The sequence below is a fragment of the Tiliqua scincoides genome, chromosome 3, assembly GCF_035046505.1.
Source record: "Tiliqua scincoides isolate rTilSci1 chromosome 3, rTilSci1.hap2, whole genome shotgun sequence".
Classification (NCBI taxonomy): domain Eukaryota; kingdom Metazoa; phylum Chordata; class Lepidosauria; order Squamata; family Scincidae; genus Tiliqua; species Tiliqua scincoides.
The window spans coordinates 65,535,284-65,548,887 of NC_089823.1; the positions used below are offsets into that span (position 1 = coordinate 65,535,284).

Consider the following 13,604-nt stretch of genomic DNA (forward strand, 5'->3'; position numbering starts at 1 on the left):
CCAAGGTGTGAGCTCATTCCTCTTCAATAGCTGCCTGGCACCTGCTAGCCACACTTCAAAGTGTAAACACCCTGAGCTGAGGCCTCAAGCCCCAGCTTCAGCCAGCTTCTTTCAGTCAGGCTCACAAAAATGACTCTTTATTAAAGCCAAGCAGCTTTTACCATTGTGTGTTGCTATGCTTTAGCAGTGCAGGCTTTTACATATGGGCTACAGTTTGGGGCAAGGGCTACCATGTGTTACCTTTATAAAAATTACTAACCATCTATGTGGGTTTTTTCTCTTTAGAAAAATTGAAGTAAGTTATGATGATTTGACTTCATAAAGAACCCTCAGTAACCATGATGGCAACGCAGACATTAAGTATAGACAACTATCAAGATGGACAACAAGTAAGAACATTTTTAAAAAATAGAATTGTGTACTGCATGGTAGCAGTTTAAATAATTCTGGCACCCACACTTGAAACTGCTCTCATCTGGACTTTTCAAGCTGCAGGTTAGTTTTGGCATGGTGTGGACACCGTGCTGCTGGGTTGTCCCTTTTCTAGCACTGTTTGTAGAAAAGTAGTCAGGAGGCAACTAAAGGCCAAATCCTTTCCAACTTTCCAGCACTGGTGCAGCTGTGCCAATGGGGCATGCACTGCATCCTGTGGTAGGGCAGCCATCACAGAGGCCTCCTCCAGGTAAGGTAATGTTTGTTCCCTTTCTTTGGGGCTGCATTGCTGCAGCACCGGCACTGGAAAGTTGAATAGGATTGGGCCCTAAGTTATCAGAAACAGAAATCAGTTCTTAAGGTAATACATTTGCAGAACACAAGTTTATTAATTTTGCCTGTGGATGTTTATACGTCTGATTTTAATTTCTTTTTAGGTATTTCTCCCTTTTCACAGTTGAATTTTATTTTGATCACATTCATGTAATCAGCCTTTTTGCTCTCAGGGCAAAACTGCTCACTTTCTTGTTACATAACAGTGGATTTTATGTTCCAGGTTTATTGATTGGTCTAATATTGCTTTGTTATAGATAATGCCTTTCTTTACCATTACAATGTTTTTTACTTTCTGGAATTTGTTTTACTTCTATACGCATTCCTATACTATACACACTTTCCTGTGAGTAAGCCCCATTGAACACAATGGGACTTACTTATGAGTATATATACCTAGGATTGTGTTGCTGGTCTGTACTTAGATTGCTTGTAGCACCAAACTACTTGATGGGAAAATTCTTATGTTTTTGTTTGTTAGATGTATTATTTCATTTTGGATGAGAAGAAAAAAAGTCCTAGTTAATCACCAGATAGAATGCAGCAGTATGTGTGGATATAACTGAACTTTATGGCTTTAGAAAGATGGCTTTCTATCATGGCTTATTCTTTTATTCTCTATCTATTGAAAAGATAGTGGTTGTAACCTATTAGCTAATCAGAGTGGATGCTTACACAGACATAGGCCTATTGACTTTCCAGTGTCAGTGGCTGTTGTATTATTCTTAGTGATTTAGGGCCCAGTCCTATCCAACTTTTCAGCACCGGTGCAGCCACAATGCAGCCCCGCGGTAAGGGAACAAATATTCCCATACCTTGAGGATACCTCTGACTGCCTCCTCATCACAGGATGCAGTGTACGTCCCACTGGTATGGCTGCAATGGCACTGGAAAATTGGATAGGATTGAGCTATTAATACAGGTCTGTTACAGTATTTAAATGGCATCCCCCGTATCTGTGGTTTCCATATCCTTGGGGGGCCCATGGAACAGGGGCACACCTGTACTTAGTTGTTTAAGTTCAAATGACTTTAACAATTCCAGAAGAGGTATACAAATTGCTTTTCACCTCTGTTCAGTGGCTATGTCCTGTGTGCTTTTACCAGATACATAGTTAGTAGTTAACCAGATGCATAGTTAGTAGTTAACCTGTAACACTTTCAGGTTGGTAGTAGACAGATAATAGCTTTTGAAAATACTGGTTGTATCATGGCAGCCTCACCTCAGCAGTCTGTTCTTTGTGGGCTGCACTGTCCCATGGTGGGCTGCAACTCAAGACTACCAGTGTAAAGTATGTGGGAATTTTTAACAAAAGTGAAGCATCCTCTCATTTACAATTTAGGGACTAATGCTGTACCTCAGATCCTTCAAAGGCTGCAGTGAGGGCATTATAGGGGAGCGATTGCTTTAAGGCTGTAGCAAACTTTCTGGGGACTAGGCAGCTTCAAATTTTTCAACTTAAATGCCTGGTGGCAGAGGCAGCATGTGGTTCCTTACTCTCTGACTTGTGCAAATTACATGTACAAAGAAGATGTTCAAAGAACAGGAGGAGAAAATATAAAGATCCCTCATTTTCCTGATATATCCTCTGAGCTGGATATAAGGACTAAAAGGGGAGCAGTTACAGTAATCTCTCTATAGAGACTTAAGAAGGCAAGTCTTGGTTCGGCATTGCACGTACCCCCATTCATAGGTGACTGCTGCTATCACTTGGAACATTTGGATAAAGATCACCTGCTTTTGCAGGGTGAATTTTCTGCTGCTCTGCCCACTCTTGTTGTTGTTGTTGGCAACCTTCAGTCTCGAAAGACTATGGTATCGCGCTCTGAATGGTGGTTCTGGAACAGCATCTAGTGTGGCTGAAAAGGCCGATTCGGGAGTGACAATCCCTTCCACACTGGGAGCAAGTGCAGTCTGTCCCTGGTCTGTCTCCCTGGCTGTGGGCCTTCCTTCTTTGCCTCTTTGCCTCAGACTGTTGGCCAACTGTCTCTTCAAACTGGGAAAGGCCATGCTGCACAGCCTTCCTCCAAGCGGGCTGCTCAGAGGCCAGGGTTTCCCACCTTTTGAGGTCCACTCCTAAGGCCTTCAGATCCCTCTTGCAGATGTCCTTGTATCGCAGCTGTGGTCTACCTGTAGGGCGCTTTCCTTGCACGAGTTCTCCATAGAGGAGATCCTTTGGGATCCGGCCATCATCCATTCTCACGACATGACCGAGCCAACGCAGGCGTCTCTGTTTCAGCAGTGCATACATGCTAGGGATTCCAGCACGTTCCAGGACTGTATTGTTTGGAACTTTGTCCTGCCAGGTGATGCCGAGGATGCATCGGAGGCAGCGCATGTGGAAAGCGTTCAGTTTCTTCTCCTGTTGTGAGCGAAGAATCCATGACTCGCTGCAGTACAGAAGTGTACTCAGGACACAAGCTCTGTAGACCTGGATCTTGGTATGTTCCGTCAGCTTCTTGTTGGACCAGACTCTCTTTGTGAGTCTGGAAAACGTCTGAGTCTGCCCACTCAGATTTGATCAATTTATCAAACAACTCCAAGATAGGGAGGCTAATGATTTTGGTATCCCCTACAGGAATGCAGAGTTGGATTCTCTACCTTGTCAGATGACAAACTCTTCTCTCCTTTTCTTCCCTACTCAAAGCACTTCAGTCATTATCCATGGGGTAACAGGAACATAGGCAGCAGTGTTATCCTGACCAGCAACCATTGGAACATCTAGCTTAATATTGTCAGTGCTGACTGGCAGTGACTCTCCAAAGTTTCAAACATAATTTTCCTCTGCCCTTCCTGGAGATGCTTGGGTTTGAACATGGGATCTACAGGCAAAGCAGACGTTCTTCCACTGAGGTAGAAGCCCCTTCCTCGAGGTAGTCTTGGCCCACTTCATCAGCATTCTCCTCCTCAATGTAGTCTTGCCAGCCTTTAATAAATGTCCTTTATTACCCTTATTAGCCATCTCTTCTCAAGGACTGACAATCAAAATGGCTTTCTTGAACAGCATTGCATCAGCACATAGGGAGTCAGAATTGAACACCATCTCAGTTAACAAGGAGCAATAGATCTTTCACTCTGAAAGTGGTGATGTGGCTAGATCTATCTTTCATGTCTAAATTCTTCCTTTCATGAATTGAAAGAGATTGTGTCACCATATTTTTGTCTCTATGCACCCTAAAGAGAAGGAATGGTGTAATCCTGATATTAGGCAGACTTTAAGTATTTATATTTGGTGGACCAAGGAGTCTCCTAAGGCAAAGTTTTTGTTTGCTTTCTTGAGACCCTGGGTTCCTTTCTGGGAACCAAGGTATTCACTTCTGTTATCATCAGATGGATGTAAAGTTGAGATTAGGCAACTGACACTCAGATTCAGCCTGCATTTTCTTGAAAGCAAATTTTTCATTTTTGTGAAATTTGCTTCCAATTAAATATTCTTATAGTTGCAGCCTAACTTTAAAATGACTTGAATATTTTATAAGCAAACTTTTTACCCAGGAGGTCTGGTCTAGAGGGTAGAACCTCCGTCTGCCTGAAGATAACATCCACAAGGTCGCCAGTTCGAGGCCACCGGCACCGTGCGACCTTGGAGCAGCTGACAAGCTGAGGCCGAGCAATTCCATCTGCTCTGAGCGTGGGAGGATGGAGGCCAGAATGTGAAGCCAGATTGGAATGAAACACCTTGAATGTAGTGGTTCTTGAAAGAAAGAACCTTCTTTCAAATTGTAAAAATCCCTATTTAATAGGGATTTAATAAAAGCCTGCCTATGTAAACCGCCTTGAATAAAGTCTTGAATAAAGACCAAGAAAGGCGGTATATAAATACCTGTTGTTGTTGTTGTTGCTGTTGTTGTTGTTGTTGTTATTACCCCTTCAAATTATCTAGGTGAAAATCTGAGTTTATTTTAGGGTGTGAAAATTTCAGAGTTGGCCTTGTGAAATAGCATGGCTTTGTGAAATAGCACCAGATAACCAGAAAAAGAAATTGCATGAAAACCATTAAGCCAAAGAGGTAATGCTTCTTTTGCACCTCTCCCTTCCAGGCAGCATCACCGAGAGCTGAAAATGAAATTACCTTTGTACTATATCTATTGCAAATATAGATATATAAAAGTATAAATCTGACAAACTGACTATGAAAAATTTTAAAGAAGAAAAAATCAAATCTCAGGGCTGTAGGACCTTGTATTTTAACTTTAAAACTGAATATTTTGACATTACGTTTCATCATGCATTATTCCTTCTCCATTGTGCTTTTGGTTCTCAGTGTTACTTTTTGCCCTCCTTTTCATCTCCAATTTCAGAAGCACTCAGCAAACCAGCAGTTTGTGTTGCTCAGAATGCCATATTAAAGGATTAAAAGTTTGCAGTTTTTTTATCCTATGCCCATGGGTGCCTACAGAGTGCAGTAGCTGCACCTTTCATTACTCTCATTTTAAGATGCAGTTATGGAATTGGGTAAAACAAAAAAGCTTGGTCTCCACCAAATCTGTGTCTCCACCAAAACTGAAAGTCAAACGTGATGTGAAAATGTGAGTACAACTTATAATGTAGATAGTGGCACCTCATTCACTATCCTCCCCATTCACTTTTCTGTTTCTGTTCCCCTCTGTGGTCCATAGATGAGAGTGTTTTGGTGAGGAGATATGGCTAGCAGTGTTTGATTGTGCCAATATAGCAGCATTGCTAGTGTTCTATGAGGGTCCTTCAGATTAAAGGTCTTGGTACTTAAGAACTCACATGGTTTTGCGAATTGTCCTTTTTTGGTTTTTTTTGCTGGCAGTCTTCCATCCTGTCATGGCTCTTCTTCAGATTTACAAAGATTTGCCCAGATTTCAGTTGTGCAGAATTTGAATGAAGAAGTTGCACCAATTCAACCAAGGCATTATACGGATGTCACAGGGCCCAATCCTATCCAACTTTCCAGCACCAGTGCAACCGCAATGCAACCCCAAGGTAAGGGAACAAATGTTCCCCTGCCTGAAGGAGGCCTCTGTAACTGCCTCCACACCACAGGATGCACTGCACACTCCATTGGCACAGTTGCACTGGCACTGGAAAATTGAATAGAATTGGGCCCACAGTCTTTTCTCTTAAGCCTTTCCTCTTTTGCCCAATAGAACAATGCCAAGGATCAGATCTTAGGATAATTACTTGTATGCTTATGTGACAAGAAGTATGTCTTATCCATTCTTGAAATTTAGGATGAAGTTGAGAAGAGAAATTTGAATCTCAGTTAATGAAGGACTGAAAAGAGAAATATGTGATTTTAAAACGAGTTATTAGGCATCAGTTTCATTGTGTTTTGCTTGAATGGGAGCAGATTTTTCAAGGTTCGCCTTTTCGGCAATGTATGAGGCAATGTATATGTAGCGTTATCCAAAAATAGCTGGGTATGAAATTCAGTGTTCTGTAGCAGACGATTTACCAAAAGAAATCTATTAACAGGAATCAAACTTGTGACCTTTCTACTATCTCCGCACCGTGTGATATTGCAAGGATTAAAGGAGTTTTTTGTTAACTGCTTCTGCTTTTTGTATAGTTGCCAAGTCATACCAACCTTCTGGCAATTTACTAGGCCTCTGCTGTTCTCTTTCCTTAGAAAACACACCATTGGTAAATCTGTGCAACAAGTAATACAAAGCATGCTTCTTTTTCAGCAGATGCAAGTAGTAACAGAGTTAAAAACTGAGCAAGATCCAAACTGCTTGGAAGCAGATGCAGGAGGATTGAGTCCTTCCCCAGTAGAGTCCCAAACACCAATGGATGCGGACAAACAGGCCATTTACAGGTAATGGTGTTGGCAAGATCTAGTTATTCAGGTTGTAAAATATATTGTTTAATAGGCAGGTCAAGTGTTTGCATACTGGGTCAGGTCCTTTGGTGGGTGGTGCAGAATACCTGGGTACATAAAAGAGGGATAGGATCCTGAGACAGATGAAGCCATTTTCTATTCAGCAGCCAAGACATGAGTGGGATAATTGTCCTCTAGAAGACAGTTCTCATTGGTTTTGTGGTAGTGACTATTCTTCATCCTGCTTCGTCAATCTGAACCTGATTCAGAGAGAGCTGTTGATTTGTTCCAATGGTATTTTCCTCTGTGTAGTTTTAAGAGAGATTGGAAATGTTTTGTTCAATTCCATTAGGAAAATGCAGGTGCTGATTTAGCACCCCACTCTACTGACCAGCAGACTGCATGCATGTCACTGTATACAACGTTCTGCTGCAGAAAAGATAGTTGGAAGCATCAAAAAGTAGGATAAGTTTAGAAAACAAGGGAGGAAGGTAAGCTCAAAAAGATTGAATAACACTACAGTAGGGTGAAACCAAGTAACCAGCCAATACCTTGTTATAGAGTATTGTATATATTTTGGTTTCCCTGTTTACTTTGTGGCAGTATATGTTTTCAGCATTTAGTGCTTACTTAAATCTCATTCATTTCAGCAGAGTTTCAGAATATTTAATTAATTGGAATTGTGACCTTTGATTCAGGATAAGACTTTATGTTGGCAACATATTAAATTTCTTATATACAGCATGATTTTTGTGTGTTGTTGCTAACTTCCCAGTCCTGTACATGTCCCTTTAAGCCATTTCCTCCCAATGCTACATATACGTAGTAGGGACCAAATGTGTACACCTGTGAGCTGGACAAAAATGGGTTAAGTTTAATGCAACATTTCTGAGTAGACATGCATGTTATTTCAGTATAAGAAAATTAAGACAGGGATTTTGACTGTTTTTTAATACTATTGTATTTGGTTGCAGGTTAAAATGATTTTGGCCTTTATTTGAACAAAGTGTGGCAAATTCAGAATTGAAATCCTACAGTGTGAACTATCCATCAGCCACATTTGTATCAAAAGGAGACAATGACACTGATGGTTGAACTATGCCTGTATAAATTGCTTAGTAACTTTCATATAGTGAGAGCAAACACACACACGAGCAAAATGAAATTGCATAATATATTTATTCCTAATATCTAGTGCAGAGGTGGGCAAACATTTTGGCAGAAGGGCCACATCATCTCTCTGACACTATGTCAGGGGCTGGGGAAAAAATTAATTTACACTTCAAATTTGAATAAATTTACATAAATAAATTAGAGACAGAACTTATATGAATGAATGAATTTTACTGCGCTTGTTTATAATACACATGATAACTATAGTACAGGCATGTAGAACCACATGAGAACTATGAACTGCTTGTCATATACCTCTTACACAGTGAAAGCATACAGACCAAGCCAGAAACACATGGAGACATAAGTTGTTCAGAGGCAGTGGTGGGGGGAGTTTAAAAGCAGAAAACACATGGAGACCATAAAAGGCCTTGCTCTAACTCGGCCCACAGCTCACATCTGGTAGTCGAGACCTGCAGTAGTGGGCCAGTGTGGGCTCCAACAGTCTCCAACAAGCCAGTGGCCCATTGGTGGCTGGAGGCTCTCTGCAGATCAGATTGAGGGTCCCTGAAGGCTGCAAATGGCCCACGGGCCAGGGTTTGCCCACCTCTACTCTAATGTGTTCATAACTGATATTATTTCTTTTATTGTGTGTTGTAATGTATACATTTATAAAAAAATCAGTAATTTTTGTCATACTGACACAAATCCAAAAGTTTCCACCAATTTCCAGTTCGTTCTCCTGCTTTTGTTCCTAGGCATCCACTGTTTCCCTTATTAGCGCTGTTATTTGAAAAATGTGAACAATCTACACAGGGATCAGAAGGCACAACCTCTGCAAGTTTTGATGTAGACATTGAAAATTTTGTTAGGAAACAGGAGAAGGAAGGAAAACCATTTTTTTGTGAAGATCCGGAAACTGATAATTTAGTAAGTAAAAACATCTCAGATGAGCAAGTTTTATACATCTTTCTGTTTTGTTTTAGAGTGTTTATTGTATGAGATGGAAATTTCACAATTTAGTTTTTCTAGTGAAAAAAAATTATTTGAATTTATATGCTTAACCTCTTCTATGAGCTTGTATTATACTCAGTACATTTATTCATTATTTCTGACTTTGTTATTGTTTATCATAATGCACAGGATGGTACAGAATATTTTCCCAGTTAGGGTTGCTTTATTATGGTATTTGGAAATCAGAAATTATTTCAGGCATATCACCCAGTACCCAGCCAGTACATCATGAAGCTCAAGTTGCCAGCATTTGCATGTAAATATTTATAGCAAAAAGTCCCCTGTAGGTTCCCATTAGCTGGCTAGATGATGTAGATGCTTTAGATATTCAGCACTATGCAGTAACTTTTTTCCTTCAGTGAGGCTTGTCTGTGCAAATCACTCTAAAACACATTTTCAGCAACAGTGCCTGACATATACAGTGATGCATCACTTAGCAACAGGGATGCTGACCGGCACCCTTGTCACCAAGTGAGGCTTCACGCTATGTGAAGCCTCTGAAAGGCAAGGCAAGCCACCCTCCCCACACCTCCGGAAGCTCAGATTGCCCATTTTGGGTGAAAAGACGCAACTTCTGGTTTCCCAGAAAACTGGAAGTCTCGAATTTTCACCCGAAACAGCCAGTTGGAGCCTCGTAGAGGCAGCACACAGATGCGTGCTACTTCTCTGAGGCTCACAAAAGCCTCCAGAAGTGAGTGGAGCGCAGCCACGGAGGCTGGGGGGTGGTGAACAGGGACCAGTGGCAGCTGTTGCATATGCAGGCTGTCGCTGGCTGGAGCGTCACTGAGACAACACTCACCTGTACTTTTTTTAAAAAATGACAGAACCTTTTCTAACTCCCTGAAATGCCACTTGAAAGTTCTGTTGCAATTTATACTTCTCTGTCACTGATGATGATGGAAGCTCCTTCGTCGCAATCTTATTTTTACATATGTCAGTTATTTCATATGTCTGTCTGTCAGATTATGTGACCATGTCTATGCATTTTGCTAATGATACAGGTGGTAATCCAATCTTTGTGTTCTATTTGTTGCTTTACAATTCATGCCACGCCTTTCTTTTCTTCCCTTCCCCTACACTCTGTAATTTGCGTATTAGCCCTATACAGATCTTTTTATAGTGTTCTTAAAAACCCAATGGATTCTTTGTTAGACATGTTTTTCCTTAAGTAGAAACTTCATTGTAGATCATGGACAGCCTAATCCTATCCTCAGCAGGGCCGTGTGGTGCGGTGGTGCCAAAATAGCAACTGCTGTGTCCAGCAGCTCTGTTGAGGCTGCCAGAGGTCTCCTTGGGGGAAGAGAACTTTTGTTCTCTTCCCCCAAGGAAAGCCTCAGTTCCTGCAATGGGGCTTCTCAAGTCTGCATCAGCATAATAGTGGGCACAGACGAGAGAACCTCTGTGTCAGGCTTTTCAGCCCAACATGGAGGATAGGATCTGGTGAAGCAGGGCTCCACTGGTCCCACCCCCCTACTGGGCCATGTCCAGAAGGTGTGCTGAAGTTGCACATGGCCTCCCTGGACCTCAGAAAGCCTCCCAGCCTTCTGAAGTGCAGGGACTGGTTTTCGAGCCTTGTGGATTCCATTATCCGCGGATATTGGTATCCACAGAGGGTCTAGGAATGGTTCCTTTGCATATACCAAGGGCCAACTGTATATTCTCAGCCTACTAACTGTTTCTATAAGGAAAGAACTAGAAAAGATCAGGGCAAATCTGATGGCCACTTCACTCATTGGTTTGGCCACACTTGAATCAACTCTGTGTAGGAAATAGCTTGAAACAGACATAAGTTACCGTAGATACTCGCCTAGAGTAGATACTCACCTATAGTACAGTATAGTAGATACTCGCCTATTGGTTAAATTTTTGCCAAGTAATCAAGCTCCAATTATCACTTCGCCTTATCTCCAGGTCAATCAGAGGGCAGAGCTTTTCAACTCTGAAAAGTTTTGTTTCTTTCGTTTGTTTCTATAGTAACTATCCTGGGAAATTCCAGCCAAAGTTAACCTTTTATTCTCCTGCAGCCTGGTTCATTTTTGCAAATGCATGCATGCGTTTGGCAGAGGTCTCTTTTTTCAACACTAGGATGGGATCCTCATTTCCATTTGAAATAAAGTCACAGGCTACAATTCAGTGCACCATTATTTAAGAATAACTCCCATGGAAAGCAGTGGATCTACTTCTGTGTAAAAAGCTTGCAAATATATGCAGCTGCATCTCTCTGCTGTGAACTGAATTGCACACTCCCAGTTATGTGTTATGGGTTATATGTTATATGTAGAGCTTCTGGCTTAACATACCAGATACCTTAAACGTGGATTTGATTCCTGGTACTCCTGCAGTGGTTCCCAACCTTTTTCACTTGCATATCCCTTGGCAGCGCATTTCCATAAATTGTACCCTTCATATTAGCAAAATATTTGTAATAATACAAGCCCTCATCTCCTCTCTATGAAAAACCGGATTTCATGTATTCATCACATATTTTCTCTTTTCATCTGTTTGAAGAAGACTCTGCCTTTGCACTGCTTTGCACCAGAAGTGTCTTTAGAAATTCTGGGTGATTGATTACTTTCCATATTATGTTTCAGCTTTTTTACTGTGCTGGTTCATACACTGGTTCATACATGAATTGATAACCAAAAACTAGCTGTTGGTGGGGCTTTCACAGCCAATTAGCTACCTCCCTTCCTGGCTTGCAATGCATTCTGGAGCACGACCTGCTGTCTTCTGCCATTATTCTATTCTTTTTCAAGTACCCTTAAAGGTCCTGTTGAGTGTCCCTGGGAGTACATGAATAGCAGGTTGGGAACCACTGTTTTACTGGTATGTTGTTTACAGTGCACAGATAGTGTTTACAAAAAGGTGGTGAAGACCAGAATTTAAAAAGAATAAAAATATATCTTATGATCTTTTACTATGTTTTTAATAAATTAGAGACTACAATTCTTAGGTAACAATTAGTGGTAGGTTATTTTTCAGGATCTGGCCTCGGGTAAAATCAAACAAAACTACAGTCAGACACCCCCCTAAGTTTAACCCCCGACTTATCCAAGGGTCATAGAAAATCCCATGATTTTTAGCTCAAAGCCTGCCCTCAGCTTATCTGTGGGATCGACTTATGGGCGCGTATCTGCGGTGATTCATTTCACTTGACGGTGTATACAGTTCTGTGCACGAAACTGATATCTGTGTAGGGAGGAAAATAATACTTATGAAATTTTGAAAATAAGAATGTTCAAACATTTGTACAAGTTCAAACATTTGTTAAAATATATGTTATATGTGTTCTGTTAATGCCAAATCTAAATGTTCCTTCCCCTTGTTTTAGAGTCCTTTATCTTTGTCATCTTTTATTATTTATAAAAGAACTAGGTACTGCTTTTTTTAAAAAAAAAAAAGAGGAAAAAAAGCCAAGACCTGGTCCCTGACCAGAGGTTAAAGTCTAAAAAGAATTTGGGACATGCGGAGAAAGGAGGAAAAGAGGAAGACTTGTGTAGAAAGAAGAATAAAGAGTCGCAGCCAAGAATATTTCTCCTAGGATAGGAGAGAATTGAATGAGTGAAACAGAATATCAGGAAAGGAGCGCAAGAGAAAAATGTTCATGTAGTGGCAGCAGTCTATAGAACTTCCTTCTGTATGGGATCAGGATGAACCCCTCCCTGCTGATGTTTCACACGGTTTTAAATGTTTTTTTCAGCAGTCCTTTCACAGCTGATGAGTTGTGGCCTCTGTTAGATATTTTGTTGGTTTGTTGGGCTTTATTTCTCTTCTGGCATTCTGTTTTTTTATTTCATTGTTTCTTGTTTTTCTGATTTGTTGATTGTAAGCCACCTTGGGCTTCCTCATGTGGACAGAAAAGGCAAGATATAAAATTTTAAAATAAATGAGTTCTTAATTTCTTAAAGTGAAACAAAGAGGAGGAGATCAGACAGATATTTAGAGGCAGAATGTTTCACATTTACAAGTGAGAAAGCATGGAGATGAGAAATAACACAAAGTGAAAGTTTAATAAGAAGGAACAACATCATGGAGACAGTTAAAGATTTAAAAAAGTTTAACTTGCTTTCCCTCTTTTAGATGGTAAAGGCTATTCAGGTTCTACGAATTCATCTGCTTGAGCTAGAAAAAGTTAATGAGCTCTGTAAAGATTTCTGTAGTCGCTACATTGCTTGTCTGAAAACTAAAATGAACAGTGAAACTCTACTAAGTGGAGAATCCGGGAGCCCATATTCACCTGTACAACCCCAGGTACCTTTCAAACTAACTGAAACATATTTTCTTATTTTATAACTTGTCCCATCCCAGTGGTTCAGGATGTGGAAGAATAGATATAGTGTTTTAAAGTATAAGATATTGCATTAATAAATTGTTTGTAAATCATGCAATTACAAATTAGATTTTTTTTTATGTCTTGCAGATTAGCAGAGTTGTTAAGGCTCTGTGTTTTTGTTAAGGTTATCAGGTCTCCCTTCTGCAGTTTTTTAGTGGGCAGGTGCATCAAAATGTTGTACTTTGACCATAATCTGTCAACTCTTTGTCTGCAGTCCAGCAACTTTAAACATGATAAAGATAGCTTGGATTTGCTGGAGCAGCTGTCTTCATGGAAAGAGTCACCAGAAAATGTGAGCAGTAGAGCAAAATTGACACAATTATCATTGCACCTCTTTGGCACTCTCTCCTTAGCCTAATTTTGGTTTGGCTTTATTCATCTCATTGTAGATAATGGCCCATCCAAGCAAGGGCTGAACTAAATGCAAAAATATTTCTACAGTTGCTGTCCATTACATATTCAAGACTTCAGGGTATAATCCCTCTCCCATCCAGTAGCATCAACTGGGCCAGAGCTAAGAGATCCACATAAATAGTGGGCTATGCACCTGCTGCTTTAGTCATAGAATACCTCTCCTAACAATCATTA

The 13,604-nt window shown here is 40.6% G+C and overlaps 1 protein-coding gene across 5 annotated transcripts in view; it reads left to right on the forward strand.

Moving 5' to 3' along the window:
• PKNOX1 (PBX/knotted 1 homeobox 1) overlaps positions 1-13,604 on the forward strand; it is a 42,437-nt gene that overhangs the window by 12,248 nt on the left and 16,585 nt on the right. The window contains exons 2-6 of one of the 5 annotated variants that reach the window (XM_066619615.1): positions 286-389; positions 6,423-6,553; positions 8,428-8,599; positions 12,764-12,934; positions 13,231-13,308. In XM_066619615.1, the coding sequence (XP_066475712.1) occupies positions 339-389; positions 6,423-6,553; positions 8,428-8,599; positions 12,764-12,934; positions 13,231-13,308 (603 nt within the window). In that variant the 5' untranslated portion in view covers positions 286-338. The remainder of the gene's footprint in view (positions 1-285; positions 390-6,422; positions 6,554-8,427; positions 8,600-12,763; positions 12,935-13,230; positions 13,309-13,604) is intronic. The other 4 variants (XM_066619616.1, XM_066619617.1, XM_066619619.1 and 1 more) reach the window with 4 other exon arrangements.